Here is a 21,718-nt window from a genome sequence, read left to right on the forward strand (position 1 = left end):
CAGCCCCATGTCTGTCAAACCAGCGCTGCAGCCCACGATGCCTCTGTGACCAGGCTGAGCTCACAGGGCTTTGGGTGAGGAGCAGAATTGGCCCCAGAGAGGTGGCCTGAGGAGGAAACTAAGCCTGTTAAAGCCTATGATTCAGACGTTTGGGGAGAGAGGGAATTCAAAGATGGGACTGTGCCTCCTCCGTTTTTTTTTTCTGCAGTCTTCTGATGAAGAGGATCCATCCTGTTGCTTGCCGTGGGTGCTCAGCACATCGAGCATCCTTTCCTGGCAGGGTGCAGAGTTTCAGGATGTGCTCTGTTTTCAGGTGGATGAGAGCAGAGGGATCCCTTCTTCATGGAACTTCAGCTCTTTCAACCCCTAGAAAAACAACTGATTTATAAAACTCAATGGAACTGCTTCCCTCCGCACACAACGGGTTGCATAATAATTGTATATTTGTTGAGAAACAGCTGGGGAATTTCACTAAATGAATAAAATATCAGGTAGCAGTGTATTTCCATAAAAAGGTCCTTACCAGATGGGCAATGCTTTGAGATGAAGCACGAGGTAGGCAAGGATTTTTTACCTTCCTCGTCAGCCAGGGAGCCGAGCCATCCCTCAGCAAAGGTTTGGCTCCAGAGCTGAGGATTGTTTGGAAATCCCATTTCCAGCCCAGCACGGTGAGGATGAGCACTGCCTCAGTGGGGTACGGAGCCGCTGATTCATGCACACACCAAACACTCCTGCCTCACTACATCACACCACTGCTGAAACCCTTTTACTGGCTTGCTGTCATGCAACAAATTTATTTTAAAGTGTGTGGGCCTTATACTGCCTGGAATGGCTTCGCTTGTACTTTAAATACTGCATAAACCAAATTTAGAGATATATTTCTTGCTTCCCTCTGTTCCCCCATCATATTTTTTTTTGCTTCTGACTGTCCAATTGGTTGCAGTAATTCACTGCCGAAGAAGACATTTCTGAAATTTCCAAGAGCGCCAGCTCCTTAACCTTTATAAAATTAAGGAGAATGAATCATTCGTGACTTTTACATCTTTCTTGAACACAAGTATTTGTTAGATGCAGGCTGCCCAAGGCAGTGCTTTGCCTCAGTTTAACTTAGTTGTAAATGTTTGTAAATTCCCACATAATGTCTCAGCACAATGGAAACTATTGCATCTGTGGATTTATTGAGAGAGACACTAAACATATTTCAGCTGGAGGGAAGGAAGAGGAGGCACTTATCTGGTTTACTGGGCTATACAGTATATATCGGCATCTCATATTTTGTGAACATAAATGCCAGGTTGACTCAAGAGATCTATGGATCAAGTGTTGTTTGTAACCTGCTCCAAATGCTGAAAATTGTGTTAAAGTTTCATCTCAGCAGTGAGGCTTTTTGCCATCCTTCAGGATCCCTTCTGGACTGGGAGATGCTGGGAGCTGGGTTTTTGGAGCACAAGATGAGCCAAGTAACAGGGAGTAGGATGTTAAGGTTGCACCTGGCAACTCTTAAGGGAGAAACGACAGGTTTAGCTTATTTTATGAGTTTATCCTCATTCTGGCGATGTGAGGGAGTAGATCCCTGTCCCAGCTCCGTCCCTTGCTGTCATCCCCCTCCTCCATCCAGCTGTGTTGTGGTTGGGGATGGGGTTCCCATTCAGTATAGGATGGGAAGAGGCACCACGGGACGTGTCAGTGTCCTGGCTTGCAGGGCTTGGGGACAAGCTCCTCTTTGGGCAGCACAGGCCCAGGGCACCTCTGCCTGCCCCTTCCCCTGCCCCAAGTCAGGAAAGGAGGATGCTGTGCCCTGAAGCAGCTCACTGCACTCAGCTCCCGTCAGACACGCATCCGAGCCCGCCTGCTGCCCACCAGCATCCAGCCCCCACACGCGTCCCTTACAAGGTGTGCTTTGTAACACAGAGTGGTTTTTCTCGCCCTTCCGCGCCCGCCTCCGCGGCTGCTGCTCTTTCCCAGCGCCGCTTCCCTGGCGGATCCGCGCCGCCGGCAGAGGGGACACCGTGCCGTGTCATTATCGCAGCGGGGCTTCCCTGAGCACCAGGAAACGATGGCCCATTACCGAGACACAGCCACACTTTTCACAGCTGGATCCCAGCGGCTGATGCAGCTCCCGATGGCAGCAAAGAGCCCGGCTCTCCGCGCCGGGGAAATGAGGCGAGCGAGGATCGGCGGGCTGGTATCCATCCATCCATCCATCCATCCATCCATCCATCCATCCATCCATCCATCCATCCATCCATCAGATGAACCACCGCTCTGGGCTGGTTCTGTGAGGACATGGCACCTGCAAAGCTGCTGTTTGACCTCCCAGCCCCTCCATTGGGAGTTACCACGTACGCTGCTGCTGCTTCACCCTGTGATGTGTCAGCTTTGCCCCAGATGACAGCAGCAAACGTACTCAGATCCAAAGTGCTGAGAGATTTCACAGTTCCACATTCTGTGTGGAGCTCACTTCCCTGCACCCCTGGCTCATATTAATTAAAAAAGATAAATATTTAGCCTTCTCTAAATAAAATAATAATAAAAATTTATAAAATTCACATTTTAGACCATCCCCGGTATTCAGGAGCCACATAGGAAACAAAGTACAGAAGCAGAGGAGCGTGCCTCTTGGAAGACATTAATAACTTATTAAGAAATACTTTCAGCCCTGATTTAACACCCATTTAAGCAGAACTCCTTCTGTCTAGATAAGGTAAGGCTGGGACACCCCTCTGATGGCTGTTTTCTACGACTGTCACAAACCAAATTTTGCAGCTCCACGCCGCCATGTCCTTTTATGATGAAGTTCCCTCAAAGAATAACTCGCTTGCTTTAATCATGTTTTCTCCGAGATTTATGGCTTGATGCTTATTCACTGGCGGAACTTCTCCATGTGAAATGTCAGTAAGCCTGTTATAAATTGCTCCTGGCATTCCTGCTCTATCTTTTCCTTGGCCAGGAGTATTTCTACCTGAAAGTGATAAATTCCTGCTATAACTGCTTTATGTGCTCCAATAATTATGCCGTAGAGGGATGGCGGGGGCTGCATCTCTGTGCAGGTACCGCCTAAAAAAACATCAGCCTGCAAAAGTGGGAGATTGGGCTGTGGCCTGGGGTGCTGCAGGACACACAGGCTGAGGGAAAAACCACCCTGGAAACCCGAAATAACAGTGGCTGATGAGGCATCTCTGCCAAAGGAAGCTGAGGAATGGACAGAAGAGAGAAGAATAATAAATATTTAAAGCGGAAAGGCATTGGCATGGGGCAGGTGCTGGGTGCTAGGCGTGAGGGGTGGGTGCCCTCAGCACCACAATGCTGTGCCCACCCACCCGTGTCAGCCCCCTTTGAGTAGGGGATATTTATGTTGCGTTAGACCTGTTTGTTATAGATACACAAACATAGTGACATCAATTTTGGGTATATGATCAATTTGGACGCTGTTGTGGTATCTAGGTGGGCTGAGAGAACAGCACGAGGTTCCAAAAGGCCGAGTTGGTCCTATTTAGCCACAATAACCCCTGCAGCTCCAGGCTGGGCAGAGGGGCTGGAAAGCTGGGAAAAGCCCTGGGGGTGCCGGTGGCAGCGGCTGAACATGAGCCCAGGTAGGCAACAAGGCCAATGGCATCAGTGTAGAAGGAATAGTGTGGCCACAGGACCAGGGAAGTGATTTTTCCCCAGTGCTGGGCACTGGTGAGGCCACACCTCAGGCGTTGTGGGCAGTTCAGGGCACTGCAGGACAAGATGGATGTGGAGGGGCTGCAGCAGGTCAGGAAAAGGGCAGCGGAGCTGGGGAAGGGGCTGGAGCACCGGGAGCGGCTGAGGGAGCTGGGAAAAGGGCTGGAGAAAAGGAGGCTCAGGGGTAACTTTAGGCTCTGCACAGCTCCTGACAGGAGGGGCAGTGAGGGGGGCCGGCTCTGCTCCCAGGGAACAGGGACAGCAGGAGAGAAATGGCTTCGAGCTGCTCGAACATGTGTCATCATTTGCCTTTTAAGTTCGAAAGTTCAGACGCTCTGGGTTCTGCAACAGACTTAAAGACTCGTGTGGACCCTTTTTTCTATTACCCTAAAGCTCAGAACTGTCTAGGTCCCCGTAACAAACTTGCGCAGTTTGATGTTCCTAAAGACCAAAAGACCTCTTTTCCTCAAGACTGTCAAGCCATTCTTTCATACCTGGTCGTTCCTGAAGACATTAACAGCCTATTTTCCCTATAACTACTGAAGACTCCCGCCCACCGACTCGCATGTGAAGACATTATCACCCATTCTTCCTGCCGCACCCCAAGTGACCCCCGTTCTCCTGAAATTTCCGTCCCGCATCCCGCCCGGCCCGCCATTCCCCCGCCCGCCCCTCAGGGCCGGCCCCGCCCGCCTCCCGGAGCGCGGGAAACGCCGAGGGCGGGCAGCGCGCCCGGCCCCGCGCCTGCGCAGTGTCGGCGGGCGGGCGATTCGGAGCGGCGGCGGGAAGCGCTGAGGGAGCGCTCGGGTCGGAGCCGGCCGGGGAGCGCCCAGGGAGCCGCAGTGAGGGAAGCGATGAGGGAGGCGCTGCGCGGGCGCTCGGGCAACCAGCCGGCCCCGGGCAGTCCCCTCTGTCCCGCCGTCCCCTCCATGGCGCCGCCCGGGCACCCCTGGTCCCACACCCGCGCCGCGCTGGGGCGGCTGGAGAAGGCGCTGAGCTGCTCCCGCTGGTAATGGATGTCCCCCTTACCCTTTTCCTGCCCTCCTCCGTTTTCCTCTGTGTGGCCGCGCGTGTTAAAAGTGCCGTGTTTCTCTTTGCTCTGCCCACAGCGCCGGCGTCCTGCGGGAGCCCGTGTCCCTGGGGCAGTGCGAGCACGTCTTCTGCCTGTGAGTACCGGGGCGGGGCCGCCCGCAGCCCTGCTGTGCTGTGCTGTGCCCAAAGGACAGGGAGGGGGCACGGCTGCTGCCTCCTGGTCCTGCCGGGGGGCCGAGGGGGAGAGGAGAGCGGGATCCCATGCAGGAGTGCTGGTTTAGGCTTCAGGATGCTGGCCAGGTGCGAGGGGAACTTGCAATCTGATGGAGGGACTTGTCTGCTCGTCGTGGGGTAGAATTCCAAAACAACTTGCAGTTCTCATAATGCTTAATTTCCTTCTCTTTCTCGTCACATAAAGAAAAAAAGAGCAAATTGGGGAGGTGTTTCCTGTTTCCAAGGGGGTTTTCCTCTGCCCCAGAGGGTTGGGTTGTGCTTGTAGCTGGTTTGGCCTTCTACCAAGACTTGGCTCCTTCAGATCTGCCCCTGTGGCTGTTCCTGTTTTCACATGCATCGAAACACATTGGCGAGGCAGCCTTACCTCTGCTTAGGGTTGGTCAAATAATCTGAGCGTTTCGAAACACTGACTTAAATTAGAAACATTAGAAACATTCTGCCAGCAAGGCGCTTGTGAGGTGGTGGTGGTCATGTCACCTGTCGTAGGACACCTCACTGCATTGTCAATAGAGGCAAAGACTGAAATGTTTGTGCCCCAGATCCGCCTGTGGGTGAGGTGGTGGAGCCTTTTGGCCGTAGTGTCACTGCTCCTCACGGCAAACACCGGGAGTGAAAAGGTCTGCTCTGTATCTTAAGGGTGTCTCTACACAGCACAGGTGTAAGCAAGCTGATAAAATCCTCCCTTTGTTAAGGTGAAGAAGAATAATACTGTCTAACCTCTGCTTATAAGCCACCATAGATACTCAGCTTTGCTTCCTGTTAATCTCTAGTAGTCACTATGTCAGTAAAACCGAGGAAACCCTCCCTCACTCCCTCATGGATGTGTATCCACTCCCTATCTTCAGCTGTACTTTTCTAATAGGAGTTTACAGTGTTGGAGGCCTGAAAGGTAAAATACAAGTAGAATATTTACTGGCTTTTCAAGGAGTAATTGATTATGGTACAGATGCCCTCAGCATCTCTTCCCCCAGTAGGCATGTACTAAAAGATGCACAGATGATTTATTTCTCTCCAGACACGTGTTCTTTCCCAGCTGTGGCCATTAATTGCTGTAGAACATTCTGGAAGAGGGACCTTTTACAAGAGCACATAGGGACAGGATAGTGGGAATGGCTTCACGCTGAAAGACAGCAGGATTACACTGGATATTGGGAAGAAACTCTTCCCTATGAGAGGGGGTGAGGCCCTGGCACAGGTTGTCCAGAGAAGCTGTGGCTGCCCCTGGATCCCTGGAAGTGTCCAAGACCAGGTTGGACAGGACTTGGAGCAACTTGGGATAATGGAAGGTATCCCTGTCCATGGAAATTGGAATGAGATGGACTTTAAGGTCCCTCCCAACCAGAACCATTCTATGATTCTTCTGTTTGAAGGAATTCCTTAAATTATTTATTTATACAACCAGTTTACAGATTATTTGGTAAAATAATCCCCAGAAACGTGTCAAAGTTTTTATAAGTATGAACATGTGGCTTAATAAATGTAATTGTTTACCTGTTGGGCATCCAAGGCCTTGTGGTTTTATTTTGGATGACCCTCATGTATTCCAGGTGATAGATTTAAATCACCCACTGTTCATTGTGCAATTTTGTGGGGTTTTTAAAGAAAAAAATTTCAAACATCAAGCGGACAATGCAGTTTGTATTGATGAGGCTGGAAAGAATAGCTAACACGAGTCTTAAGCACTCATTAGCAGCTATTTCTTGCTTCAGAAAAAGGAGTTTATTTGCTGTTATCTGAGTTATTGTTGTCTCTCTTGTATGCCTGACTTTTTAGCAGCTATTTCATCTCTCCTTTGATGACTGAGTCTTGGGCAGTGGCTATTTTTAAAAATAAACCTGAGGAAATTCAGATGAATTTCTTTAGAAGCAAATTAGGTATTTTCAATAATATTTGCAGTTACCACGAGCTGTTCTCAAAACTAAATTACATAAAATCAGAACTTTTTTGCTACACCTTTATAATCTCTCCAGCAAGTCCAGCTTGCTGCTATTTCAGTTACAACTCAGATGTTCCACCTGCATGTGGTTCATTGATGTTTAACTGTTGTGTGACAAGTTTCCAGTACCTTTTCTGTAACGCTGGAGTCGAAGTGAGTTGCATTCTGTTGTAGCTGGAACTTTTAAAGGACCACTCTCAACTCTGAGTTTAGGTTCTGTTGAATTTCGGTTCTGTCAAGATAAAGCGTTGTGAACTGATTCTGGTCCACTGCTGCAGATAGACATTTATTAACACACCTGGGGAGGACTGGGGCGAGTGGCTTCTGAAATAGGGAGTGAAAGATGTGAAACTAATGAACTGCAGTACTCGGGTCACACATTAAACAACCGGTTCTCCCTCAGCGTGGCTTTGTTATGGACAGGGATATTTATCAAGATCAGTTTCTGCAGTGTTGTTGGGGTAGCTGTGCTGTTACCTGCAGTCGTTACTAGTTGACAACAAGAGCCCCAACAGCTTCAGGTCATTCAGAGAGATTGTGGTATGAAAGTCATTCTGCATTTCCCTTGCAGTGCCGTTTACAGAGGTGGGAAGCCCGAGGCCAGCTTCCGTAGAGAAGGAGACCTGGTTGGCCCTTCCCTTTGCTCCAAGTGATTTGTCAAATATTATCCAGGATATGTTGGAGCCAAGAGCTGTGCTTCAGTCTCCCAAATGCAGCCGTGCCTCAACCACAAGGGCCTCTGCCTGTTTAAAGCACAAACCACACAATTAGCAGCAATTTTTACATGAGTACTGGTCAGGTAACTGAGACTTTAAAATGAATCAGTCTTGGCTGTGTGGAACCTTAACCTCTATTTAATAGGATAGATCAAAGATGAGATGTAGAAATGGCCCTTGAATGTAGTTCAGATAGCAAATCCTAAGGTCTTCTCACTGGCCTAAGCAAAAGAATAAAAGATTTTAGGCTGATTTGGGGAGAACAGTGTTACTGAGTAAATCTATTCCCCCACCTATCCATCATGATCATCTGACATCAGTGCTGTAAAAAAGGGCAGTGATAAAGTACTCTGAGCACCTAGAGATCCTCATGGGACTTCATACAGAGAAATGTTCACACAGGTGACACTTCTTCACAGCATCAAGCAAATTTTAACTAGGAAAAAGTGGAAATTGTAGTTTACTATGGGTTTACTTTCTGGCAGTTGTTTAAAAATGGAAGGCTGCAGAATACCAGATGTGAAAGAAGGTGTAGTTTTAACTGTTAAGCCTAACTGTTACCTGGAGTCCAACAGCAGTGGAGCTTTTGAAAATTGGGACAGAGTGTGAGGCACTGCGTTTTTCATGGTTGTCCTGATGAGGTGCTGGAAGTGGGTTGTCGTTATAGGACACAAAACAAATGACACACACACAGTCAAGTCATCAGAGCAAAAAGAGAGTTTATTTTTCCACTTTGGTTATATAGATTTTGGACAATGACCATGAATTGGAGGACGAGGTTGCCACCTCTCCAACCACACTAGTCAAACTAGAAGTCCATCAATTGTCCCTCCTCCGGAGAGGAATGTAAACATCCCTTTGTTTACATGAAAATCTGTGAGAAACTCCACTACAAAAATGCAAACATCAGAAGGCTGAAAAAGATGAGGGAGATGGTAGGTTGCTTAATTACATTCAGCTTGTCACTTGCCCTGATAAGTAAATCCTGTCCTGTGGATAAATCCAGTAAATCCAGCTCGTCTGGGCCTTTGTGTTGGTTTGTCAGTGCTGAAATAAGAGATTCTCGCTGGGCTGTGGAACCATCAATGGTGGGTGCAGGAGGTAACTTACACTGGATGATGGGTTTTCCCTTTGCCTCCAGGTCCTGCGTGGGGGACTGTGTTGGCACCGAGTGCCCGGTGTGCCATGTACCGGCCTGGGTGCAGGACGCGCAGATCAACCGGCAGCTGGATGACATGATCCAGCTCTGCGGCAAGCTGCGGCAGCTCCTGGGCACCCACACCTCAGGTGAGCCTCTCCCTGGTGGCTGCAGGCTCCAGGCCACCCCCTCTCATCTTTACAGGGAATGAGCAGTGCAGCCCTGCTTAAAATTCCGAGAGGCTGTTCCAAATCATGTTTGGAAAATTTGATTTGAAGAGAGCTGTCTGTATGGATTGCTCGTTCTTTGAATCTGTTTTACTGAGAAATCCGCGTGAACGGGTTAGTCCATAATTCATTAGAGTCCGTCTTCCAAAATTAGATGGAAGTGGGAGAGATTGCTGAATCTTGTGGCACAGAGCAGGGGCACAGGTTGTCATCTCTTATGGGAGCCCCAGTGTGTAATGTTCTGCATTGTATTAGGGGGGCCCTGTTAAAGAATTAATGCCTATCTTCTCCTGCCTCTGGGTTTCTGTGCACTGAGTCGTGCCTGCTGTCCTGGTAATTTTCAGTTCAGGGTTTTTGCACATGGGAAAAATTAACTGTGTTTCTTGCCTAAAAAGGGGAAGGAAGCAAGTCTTAACTCATTTATTTTCTGGTCCCTAACAATCAGCTAGTTTGCTGCAGTAAAGTTTTGTCATTGCTGGCTGTGCTAGAAGATTGCAGAGAACATACTCCGGGAATTCATCTCTATCAAATTTTAGGTTGTTTGTCAAAGTAGGAAAAGCTGGAGTGAAATAAGCGTAGGTGATTGTGTGTTTCTTCTGCAAGCTCAGAGAGGAGCATTTATGTAATACTAAGTTTTAGAAAACATTCATTTAGTTGTCAGGTACAGAATAGGTAATTCTTCCTTCATTGTTGCTTCCTAATGTGTTTGTCTAAGTTAAAGATTCTTTTTCTATGTCTAATCCCATCAGAACCTTCATTCATTTATGGAATAGCTCTTTATTGACACCAAAATGGATTTTAAGTGATGAGGCTGGAAGCCCGTGTCCAAGTGTAAAGGAATACACTTTATATAGGTATAAAATCCTATGGTGATTAAACCTTCTGGAGCATAGAAAACAGATGATGGCTTAAATAGGATTTCAGGGAAACATTTTAAGTGATGAAGGCTTTTAAAAGCACACTCAGAAGACAGTCATTCTGAGGAGCTATTTATGATGCTGTAAATAAAGCATTTTAAATACAACGTGGTAGCATTATTGATACTGTTTAGATGTTCTGGAGAACTCTTGAAGATGGATTGACTCTTAAAAATTGGTCTGATGTTTAACTGTACTAAAAATTGAATAGTACATTTAATCCCATAGTTCTTCTAAAATAAAGTCTGCATGGTGTGGCCAGGCCACAGAACTGAGGTTCTTTTTATCATCCCTTGTTCTGACTTAAAAGCAGACACGAGATAGAAGTTTACAAGAGTGTTTTGTATGAAATGATTTGTGTCACTTATAGTCCTTGCAGTGTGCTGAGGATTAGCACAGTGGCCTTTTGGATGTGTGATACTGAGGTTAGGAGAAAATCCTCCTGAGCTGGTCATGGTTCACTGTCAGGAGTGGCTTGAATTCATTAATAAATGAGCACACCTCTAAGAACAACCAGTTGTGTGTTGGAAAAAAAACAGTTGAAAATCAGAGGAATATTGTAGCTTTAGAGACTTTGAGAGCAAATTCATCGGGATGTTTTGTCCCTTCTCAGGCAAATCCCTCACCTCCCATAGATGTATGGATACATTAAGTTCTGCCTTGAATTATTGTATCCAAAGTGAAATATGTTTGAGTTTGGAGAATCGTGGGTTCTCTTCTCTTGTTAAGGACTTGCTTTCATGTTCTTACAGCACTGTACTTCTGTCAACAATATTTTCTTCTCTTTTGTGTTAGAAGGTCAGAAATTGTGCTTTATGTTCCAGTAAAGGAAATAGACCGAAAAATCAATCTTTCAGTGTGGGAAAAGAAGAGGAGCAGTTGAAAAAAAGAATATTTCAATATATTTGTTTTATGTCCCTTTTGCATATTTGCCTTGTTTTGAGACAGTTGTGGCTTCTCTTTAATCTTTTTGGAGATCCTTGTTGACACTGAGATTTCTAAGTGCCTCCTACTAGTAATGTTTTTAGTCTCTGACAGAGCCAGTGCAAGCAGTAAGCTGTGTGTTTTTCTTTTAAAAAACTCCATGGAACTGCTGTGACTGAAAAGGATAGGGTTAAGCTCACACTGAATATTTCAAATACAAAAATCCCTGTACCCTGAGGTTCCACAGTAGACATGAGAGGAATCTCACTTTGTATTCCATTGAGATAAAAATAGCTTCTGCCAAACAGCATGTGCATTGTAAGAAGCAGCAGCAAATAATTCAGGAAGGACTGCACAAAACAGCTAATACTAGCTTTTTAAATTAGAGGGAAACACAGCAAATGACACTCCTGGGGTGACTGAAGATGAATTGACAAACAACCAACTTGAAACTGGCTGAAATAAAGCAAATTATAGGTGGAAAATTCAAGCTATAGGTAGGAAATGCTGAGCCTCCAAATGAATTCACTTGTTAGAGGTTTTATATGCTTCGGTGAGAAATGCCTGACCTTTTGGCTGCCCTGTGCTGTACATTCCTAAGGGTAAAGGGAGGCTGGCCAGCAGGCACCACAGGTAGGATGTCTGCAGCTCAAACTCTGCAGCTCTGATGTTGCAGTGTCCCAGACATCCTGGGAACTGCCCCTGGTCTGGTGGGATGATGTCCTTCACAGGTGGGTAATTCCTGAGGACTTGACTCATGGGCACAGTGTGCATAAAACACCAGATTTGTTGATTTATGTGATGATTTTAGTTGATGATTTTGACAGAGAAGTTCTAAACACTTAGGCTTTTCTGTGTAATGTTCTTTAAAAAGCAGAGATGGTTGTAAATTTTCAGAACCATCACCAACCACTTATAGTTGATTTTACCTTATTCTTTGTAGCAGTCTGTTTCACTCTTGCACATCACACAGATCAAGCAGCCTTCCTCCCCTCTTCTCATGCAGATCTACACCTTGAAGGTTGGTCAAAGCTTCCTAAGTTCATGCTGGTGGACAGCCAGCAAGATCAACTTTCAATCAACCTTTACAGTATCATGACTTTGTTTCACATTTACTGGATGTGGAGCTGCTGTGGTAACAGATAACATTGCATTTCATGGATGCTGTGACATTTTTCATAATATCTAAAGATGGAGCTTTGAATAGCTGGAATTTCTCCCTTTCCCCCTCAGTGTTGAATACTTAACTTGCAAAATAATCATTCTTCACTGAAGGCACTAATGTTGCACAGATGGTACCAAAGCTCTTCCCTTTGATTTTTAATAAGGGACTAGTTTGTCAAAGAGATTTCTCAACTTCTGTTCTGAAACCCGTAATAGAGAATAATTTGAAAGGCACACAATGTGCATCATTATATCCCTTTGATGCAGATTAATGATAGCTAAACCACATTTTCTAATTGCTCCTTTTTTTTCTCCCCTGCACTAGCCCGCTCTTGCACTAGAGCAGAACTTGGAGATGGAGCTCTAGTTGCAAGGCACTGCCTATCTCCTGGTATTTTTGTGTACTCTCAACCCTTTTAACACCTAAGAAATCAAACTATTAACTGTCAGCACTGAGAAACTTGGGCTTATTATGTGCAAATAACTCTAATTTAGAAATAATTCAGTTACTGCATTGTGTATCTGAATGTTATGTTTAATAGGTAATGGAGACTAAATTTACTGCATTTATTATAGGCTGGTTCTAATAGGATGTGTTATTGTGGATGCTCTTTATGCTATTGCAGATGCTTAAAATCTAGGATTAGTAAGACACGCTCTACGGAGTTACCTTGTCTAAATGCCTCTCTGAAAATTTTTGAGAGGACACTTACTTATTAAAAAGATAATTAAATCAAAACCATAATAGTAATTTTTTTCAATCCTGTTGAGATCCAACTCTGGCTTCAAACTCAGAGACAGCAGAGAATTCATTGGGATTGATTTTATCGTGGGCAATTTTCTCTGAAGGTATTTTAACTGAATGAACTTAGCCACCAGATATATAAATTAACATTTACTTATTAAATCATAAGAACTTCTTTTCAGCTTCTTGGTGCTGGATCTCCCCTCTTCCTTCCTTTCTTTCTCTCTCTCTCAGCTCTGGGTCTATCAAAAGATTGGATTTTCAGGGGAGGTAGATTGGCCATTTGTCCAAGTTGCTGGAAATGGAGGAAGGGATATCAGGGTCTAAGAAAAACCAGAAAAAGCAGTTTTCTCCCCTGGGTGTGCAGGACTGGCCTCTGCATGGGGTAGGTCTCTGTGTCAGGATTGTGTCCCATGAGTGCCTCCTGTTCTAGAACATACTCTATTACACCTCAAGTCGTTGCAGGTGAGGAAAAGCACTCCTGGGAATGTATTTATTTGGCATGTTATAATTTCAGCAGGTTTTTAATAACCTTACTGGTAAGTCCCTGCTGAGCAACCAGTAATGAACAGATCAGTTCAGGAAGGCTCGTGGTGGATTATTTCACAGGCTTTCCAGCTGCCAGGAGTGGTACATGCAGTGTAAATGCTTCATTGTGTTCTGCTGCTTTAGATCATACTTCTGAAGGACAGTGCCTTTGATTGAATTTGTCACTTGGACTTGAAAGTCTTGCTATGCTGTACACATCAAAAAGAATTCTGGCCATCATAAAATTGTTGCACAAATTACTTTTGCAAGCCGGTTTTATTCTTTCTCTTTGCTTGGGGATGACTGATAGTTTCAGCAAGGTAAATATTTTACAAGGAGATCTGTTAGTTTGTGTAAACACTGAAGGCAAGATGAGTAAATAGTTACTTGCGTTTTATATTTTACATCTGTTTGCAATCAAGCTCTTCCTTATTTTAGATGTTATTGTTTAGAAGGAGACTGGATATGATCTCAAAGCCAGCTAGTTCTGAGATTTCAGTCTCAATTTCAGTGCTTTGTTTCTTGTTTGCACCAAGCCCAGCCTTAGAGGAAAACCAAATAGTTGCAGTTCTGTACTTGACGATTATCTTTAGATGCCTAAATGATTGATGAACTAGCCTCAAGCTGTATTCTTAATGACACTTTTGGTCTGATGGCTTACATATTCCTCTAGCTAAATCTAATACGTTACAGCATTTAATTCGAGGGGTAAGTAGGGTAATTGAAATCAAGATTAAGGAAACATTTAACTTTGCAGTATTGCTTTAAAAGACAACTGTGAGTGTCTGTTTTAGTATTGAATTACTAGCTACACAGTTCTCTTTTAAGTGGAGTTTCAAATGCAATTTTTTGTGACTAAGGGATTGGAACCAGTGTGTTTGCTGCTGTGAGTTTATCCCAGCTTGCTGTGAAAAACAGGCTGTACTTATTAACACCAAAAATAAAAGAGAAGGTATGGAGATAATAAATTAGCCATGGAAAGTTAATGCACTGAAGTGAAAGTGATAGATTGTTGCAGTGAGTGTCTGTCACTTTTAATAATTGAGGCTTTGTATAGTTTATTTCAGGAGTGCTTAGAACCTTCCCCACCCTTATAATCTTGGGTTTAGTGCTGCTTCAAAAAAAATCCAAACAACAAACAAACAAAACAAAATTCATATTGGTCTTGTATTTGATTGCTATAAATCACCAAGACTTTTGTAAGTGGTAGTCCCTGAGGTTTGAGGCAACAGGAAGAATGAGTTGTGCATTTAGTTTGGAGGACTTGTCCAAATAACCTAAAATAACACCAGTTCAGAGTGAAGGAATTGGTAAAAAATCTGCTATAGTTCTTTCATGTCAAAGAAACTGTCAAATTGAATTAGTGTCTAACTTTGAGGTCACTTTATACTCCTTAATTTATTCTTAAGCCATTGAGGACAGCATTTATGTCCTGAGCCCTTGTTCTCCACTGTTATTTTGTGTGCTGGGAGTACAGGATATTCCTGTGTCACCCTGGTCATTGATTTGTAATGTGCTGTACAATGTGATTTATAAAATTGCTCCACTGCATATTTTTAAAGAAATGTTTGAGATCATCAAAATACTTAGGTCCCTTGAAATTATTTACTACCCAGGGGTAAAGGATCAAATGACAGGACACAATTGCTTACAGATTTTCTATATATTCCTCTGGTTCATCTGCCGTATCTGTGGAATCGGTAAAAATGAATGTTCTCAGGAATGTTCGATATTTTTATAAGGATATTGTTTTTGCTTGCTTACAGCTATTTTTCCCTTTTCATCTTCAGATGAACTGTAATATCTCTTTAGCAAATTGTTTCTGTGCTCCTTTGTGTATGCACATGCCTCTTTGCTAAACCCACTTCCAAGGAAAACTCAGTGAGAAAACCAACTTCTGTCCTTTTCTGACCTGAGAGTCAGCACTCCTCTGTGCATGTGCTGTGCACCCAGACTGCTGAAGGAATTTCTCTGCCAGGATGCTCACTTGCCTGCTGGATCTCTGAGCTCCAGGGTGGCATGTGGCCTGGCCAGGGCTTTTAAAGTCACTATGTGTGTCTTCTCAGAAGGAATTAAAGCACTCATAAATTGTATTCAGTAACACTTCATCAATTCTTGCAGTTGTTGTTAGGCTCTTTCTTTGCTTTATGAGGTTCTGAAGAGTACTCCATAATTATTTTTACTCTTTCCGCATGCACTTAGATCCAGCAGAGGATCCATCCACACCAACTGACTCAGACTTGGGAAGAAAGAGCAAGAAGGAACAGATCAAAATGTGGTTCAGCCCAAGGAGCAGGAAGATTCGATGTGTCGTGGACAGGAGCCGGGCTGAGACTAAAAGCAATGACCTTGGTCAAGACGCATCTTCAGTTTATGATTTCTTTCCTTCCCCTCCTAACCCTCAAGAAAAGCCCTCCAAGCCAGCAAAAAGACCAACCCAGAGACAGATTAAGAAGATGAAGAAGAAACAACTAGCAGACATTAACAAAGAGTGGAGCTTGGAGAAACCTGAGCAAAAAAGAGCTGAGGAGAAGACTCCCAAGGAAAAGTGTGTGACCATCTGCAGTCAGCCAGTGGTGCTGTGCACTCAGGAACCAGAGAGTCCTGAAGAAAGACCTCAGCAGGAGTCTGAAAAGGAAGCCGTACATACAGAAGATGTGGAAGTTCTACCACAGGCAGAATCCCCAGAGAAGAAAGATAACAGTGAGGTTGTGTGCTCTGCACAAGATAGCAAGGAAAAGAATTGTGCTGCAGAGACACTGCTGTCAGTAGCAAATGAAGTTACACCTTTGAAACGTGGAAGGGAGCAATGCAGACTTCAGGAGTCTACTCCTCAGTCAAAAAGAGCAAGGAGAAGTGAGAGGGGCATTCCTGGGAAGGCAGGCAGGCAGGCCGAGGAGGAGTCACTGCAGGGCTCCCCCATCTGCCCAACCCCTGAACAGACACCAGGTCAGGTTTCTCCCTCTGCATCCAAACTCACTGACACTGGGGTGAAGACAAGAAGATCTGCAGCCCTTCAAGCCATAAACAGTCCTTCACTCTCAGAATCTCCCTCTACCCCCTCCACTTCTAAGACTTGCAGTCAAATAGCAACAGCACTCAGTCCTGCTCTGCTGAAATCCCCTGGTGGCAACACAATTGCCAGAAGAAATTACAAGGGAGAGACTTTGCTCCATGTTGCTTCCATCAAGGTAGGACCATCATCTTCCAGTTCAGCTTTAAGCAGAGGTTTAAAAGGACAATGTTGTTTTAAAAATATTCTGGAAACCAAATACTTCAGAACCTATTTTTTGGGGGGAATCTAATTTTGTGATCTTTTTCTTCTAGGTTTATTAGGAAATTTCCAACCTGATTCTCTGATTTCATAAGGAAATGACTGTTGGAATGATCAAAGATGATTGTACTTGGAAACTCAAAGCATTACAGTGTCAGTTATACCTGTGAGTTCTAGGAAGTGATAAGCATTTAAATGTTTTGGCCCTGTGTGACAGAAAGCTGTCTCTGATTTGTCATAAGGAGTTTAGGAAGTGACCTTGATCAGTTCAGTCTGAGCTGGTAACTCAGGCAGGACAAGATCTGAGTTATGTGCATATAGATAACTCTGTGAAATGTTAGTTAACTATTATGTAAGCATTGAGATCCAAGTGTTGGCTCCAGGGGAATGAGGTGCTGCACCCTGTGATTGCCATGCTGAGCCCTGTGCTCTGGAGGGAAGGGACAGATTTGGGGTGTTCTCAGTTTTATGTAAGATCAATACTATTTTTGGGATGACAGTAATCACCCATTATACTGTTAATACCTTAACCAGTTCCTGGTGTGGTAGAACTTCATGGCTTTGCTCTTTGCAGGGGCTGTCCTTGCCCATTACTCTGTAAAAGCTGGTTAAAACATGTCCCACTCACCAGATGCACTTCTGGCAGCTCCTTTCTGAGAGGTCCTCTCAGAGAGTTTGTAGCCTGGCAATTTAAATGTACTGAGTGCTGAATCATGAAATACAAGTGCCATGTGGTTAATAAACTGCATACACTGGAAGAGTTGATTCCTCTATAAGCACCTGACATTTATCCAGCACTTCTGTCTGGTGGGACAGAGGCTGTTCTTGATAAATAACTGTGTCCTCTTGCATAGGCATTCTAATAAGCCACTCCTGCTGCACGAGACCTTTTTTAATGGAAGTGTCAGCTGAGCTGAGTTCAAATCTCATATTTGATGTCATTAATATGGAATTAGGGGGGAGAAAATGAAGTGTTGTCCTCACAGGACTCAAGAGCTTTGAAGGAGAGATCTCTTGTTACCTCTTAAGTCCCTCTTTATTAAATCGCTATTTACAAATCGCCCTTCTGTTATTTTCTGGGAGTTTGTAATGAATAGAGTCATGACTGACTGGTTCTGAAAAAAAATGGATCTGCCTTGACAACTTTTCACACAGGTTTGGTTTCTAGCAATATGCCTGATGCTCCATTGGAATGCAGGTATTTCATCTAAGAAAACAGCATCCCTTAAGGTTGTTGAGGCTTGGAGTATTGGCATATTGCTGATATGCCAATAAGGTGGTTTTTCATGGCAAAGCATTTTGAAGATAAATGAGGAAAAACTAAACAGTTCACGCTGTAGACAAAAAGGATAAACATGTTTTGATTATTGGAGTTCAGTGGTGTTGCTGGCACTCCTTAGTGCTGTTGGTACAGCCAAAAAATAGCTGATTTCCAGCTGGAGTGTGGGCAGTGGGATGGGCTTTTTTCAGTCCTGTGAGTTCCTTTTGGTGATGTCTTTTGATGTTTATAATTATTGAGCTAAAGTGGGAAATGGCTTCTGTTCCTCATTAGCTCTGCCGTGGTTTTTATCCACCAGCTCCATATTCATTGAGGTGCTCATTAGCAAAGGCTTGTGTAGCTGGGTAGGGCTTCAGGGTGATCCCAAAGTTTGCTTTGAAAAGGAGCTAAAATAACACAAGGAAAGTGATCCCTTGGTTATGATCTTTTAACTTGCAGGAACCCTGTCTGAACTGATACAAGTATTTTGTCAAACTGGTCTTGAAAACACCAGGGTTTGTATATTCTCAGTGTGGGGTTTAGATTAGTTGGTGTTGGTTTGGCTTGGGGTTTTTTTTCCCTTTCAAATTAGTTCTGAATTTTTATTTTTTTTTTCCGTGGAAGCAGCATTTCTCTCCCAGTTTTGTTTTATGGGCAATTTTTTTTCTTGTTTTCACAGCCAGTAATGTTTTTCCATGTGTGTAAAGGGAAACAGACTTGTAGCTGCCACCCTCCCCTAAAGTAAAATGAAGTCTAATTCTCTGGGACTTCATTAATTATGAAAACAAATCTGTATTATTTTCATTAGCTGTTAGGGTCTAATACCCAGAATTTAATTAAAGCTAATTGAATTCTCCCTTTTTACTTATTTAAAAGAGATCATAAACAATGTTAGCAGACATAGAGAGTGTTATGCTGTTTCCAATGATTCTGAGGGATTGTCCCCATTTACTACTACTACAACTAGTTATTATTTCACTGAAATCAAAATGGTTCTCAAGAAAGGTTCTATGTAAGATGAACTTAATGCTGAGTTTAACTAATAAATGAAAATAAATGTGACTCTTGCTGTAGCAAACAGCAGTCATGTTTATCTTCAAAGTCATTGAAGGCGAAAATCGCAATTAGTTAAAATACAAAATGTGACCTATTCAACTCCAAATATTCTAAACTAGTGGGAATTTGCCCCATCAACAGCCCTTCCACCCATGTGGGATTTTTTACACAGTGAAATAACTGTGAGATAACTCCTTTGGAGCCTGTGAGTGTGTTGCTTGTATTGCTTTGTTACCAGTTAAGGACACATCAGGAAGGAGAGCAGAGAAGGTGTGGTGGTTTTGTCAGCTTGTGATGGCAAACATCAGGATGGCTTTAAAATCTTGTTTTCAGGTGTCTGACCTAGCCAGCTCTGCCCTTCCTTGCCTTTGGTGTGGATCTGTGTGTGTCATGGCTGAGAGATGTGTCACAGAAAATCTCCCCTCCTGGAGGAAGGAGGTCAAGGCAAATACAAAATAGTGCAATGGTTTCAAATGCAGGACTTGAGAATATGGAAACTGGCCGTAAGTCAAAGCAATTCATCTTCTCAAGTGCTGATTTGGAAGCCTGGAAACAAATTACTATTTCTTTTTCAATAATGCTTGGTTGTTACTTGTCTTGTTTCTGAAGCTGGGTAACTCCTTGCGCACATTAAAGGTTAAGCATGGTTTCTTGTAAGTTTGCTATTAGGGAACAATCTGCTGTGTAGGGAGTTCATTTGGAGGATTTTGAGGTGAGAAACTTGCAGGATCCTGGAAAGACTTCATGATTCAAAAAAGCTCTTTAATTCGTATTTGTCCTCCTTGACCATTTATGAGTTGTAAATGATCTAGTTCCCCCACAGCTTAAACAAGCAAATGGCATTGTGCTTGAAAGGGGTTTTTTTTGCTGTTGTTCATTTGTTTGACCTAAAGATTGAAGTTGCTTGCTTAAATTTGTGAATAAAGGAAGATCTATTTTGTTGAAGGAGGAGTGCAGGTTTTTAGCTTCATCTTCACGTAATGCCCTAATTCTTTGGATCTCTCTCTTTAACTGGTAGAATACGTTTTCTGGTAGAATATGTTTTCATTTATGTAGTAATTTGACTTTTCAGTGAAAAATACCTTGATTAATGGAATTTGTAAAGGGCAGAATGGAAAAAAAAAAAAACTCCTGTAAAATAGGACTGAAGGAACACTTGCATTTCTTAACCATATGTATTAAATTCGGGACTTGAGGGAAAGGAAAAAAGAACTCCAACAACCTCGTGTAAGCCACGTCGAGATGGTTTTCTGGGCTCACGCCAACTGTGGCTGCAGGAACTAAATTCTCCTCGGGAGGAGGAGGAGGTGCTAGAGCCGTGTCAATGCTCTCCCTGTCTGATCTACTGCGGGCTCCAGCTCTGCCAACAGATGGCCCCAGTGCCTTTCCTGCTTCTCCGGTTTCCCCAGCTCCTGGGAAGAGCAAACCCGTGGCTTTGCTGCCTTGTCACTACAGCTCAGCTTTGTGATGAGCATGAAATGTCCTGAGCTTTGTTTGTTCCGAATGGATAATTCTTCATTCGGCAGCGGCTTCCGCCTCTTCAAGAGCTGGATGTAATCCTTCCTTGATAATTAGATTTCAAAATAAACACTTGCCTGTGAATTCTTAGTGGTTGGAGCATTTTTCTACCTGGTGCTTGCCTTGTTCTCCCTTTCTGAAGGAGAAGTGTCTCCACTTAATGTTTCCCCTCTGTTGCTGCAGACTGCTGAGAGGGTCTCTCCTTGTTGTGGCTTCTTAGTGGTGTCTGGTGATTTTCCTGCTGCATCAAATATACTCGAGGAACTAAATGTACAAAATTAATTTCAGCATTAGTCAAAGCACATCTTCATGCAGCATGTTGGAATTAGTCATTCTGTACTAATAGGTGTAGTTTCTTTTGCTCTCTTGGAAGGAAGAAGGAATGAAAGGAGGGAAGAGATGGAACTGATGTATTTGTGTCTGGGATTTGCACCTACATGGTCCTTACTCTTTCTTGTTTACAGTTTAGCAAAGCAGTTATTAGCTTGTAAATGTTAGTAATTCCATCAGCTTTGATAGAAGTGGCCAATGTAAAAAATAACCAAACCACTTGTTTTTTTACTCTTGGATCACAGTTATTTGGCTTGACTTGTCATCAAAACCTGTTATCAGCCTCAGGAGGATCCTGGCAAATGTCAGAGGGACCTCTGGTTGGATTTGATGATCTCATAGGTCTTTCCCAACCAAAATGATTCTGTGATTATGGCCTTGCTTGCAGGAGGGACTTGATAACATGCCTGTTAATGATCTGCCACTTGAAATTTAGTCTTCTGCTTTATTTTAGCTAAATGTTCACATTATGGTGACTGACTGAAGAGCCTCTGAGGACACAAAAGGCACGTTCTCCTGGCTCTGTTTTGTTAACATCTCACTTGTAATCCTGACTGGCAGCGCCCATCCAGTCACTGCTCAGCTCATGACAGCTTTCCCTCCTTGCTGTCACTCTCAGTGCTTGGTGCTGGTTGTAGGGAGCAGGTTGCATTTACAGATGACATGATGACAATATTTATCCTCTGTAAGCAGCAAAACACCAATTTTCTAATTTTTGACGTGGGCCTGGATTTAAGTTGGGGGACGTTGTCAGTCCTGGCGTCCGCACCGGTGACGTTTCCTTTGATGAAACCACAGCCATGTTTTACAAATCAGTGCTCACATAACTGATCTGAAAAGCTGTGATAGTTATCTGATGCCCACACAAATTATTAGCTGTGCTTCCTGCTTTAAAGCAGTACTCCTGAAATGTCAAACCCTTTGCAGTACATGTTTGCAAACTGAACTTTGAATGATAAGCTCATCTCTCGCTCATTATGGATAATTGTGTGTTCTCTCTATCGGGAACGATCTTATTGCTGAGTCTTGGCTGCCTCTGCAAAACTTCTCAGGTT

At 43.9% G+C, this 21,718-nt stretch overlaps 1 protein-coding gene across 1 annotated transcript in view; it reads left to right on the plus strand.

The window, feature by feature from the left end:
* Positions 1-4,520: 4,520 nt before the first annotated feature.
* Positions 4,521-21,718, plus strand: part of BARD1 (BRCA1 associated RING domain 1) — a gene marked incomplete at both ends in the record, with an annotated part of 39,006 nt that continues 21,808 nt past the window's right edge. The window contains 4 exons of the mRNA XM_083865510.1: positions 4,521-4,675; positions 4,776-4,832; positions 8,726-8,871; positions 15,430-16,418. Of these exons, the coding sequence (XP_083721636.1) occupies positions 4,521-4,675; positions 4,776-4,832; positions 8,726-8,871; positions 15,430-16,418 (1,347 nt within the window). The remainder of the gene's footprint in view (positions 4,676-4,775; positions 4,833-8,725; positions 8,872-15,429; positions 16,419-21,718) is intronic.

The sequence above is a fragment of the Zosterops lateralis genome, assembly GCF_965231275.1.
Source record: "Zosterops lateralis genome assembly, chromosome: 7".
NCBI classification, from domain to species: domain Eukaryota; kingdom Metazoa; phylum Chordata; class Aves; order Passeriformes; family Zosteropidae; genus Zosterops; species Zosterops lateralis.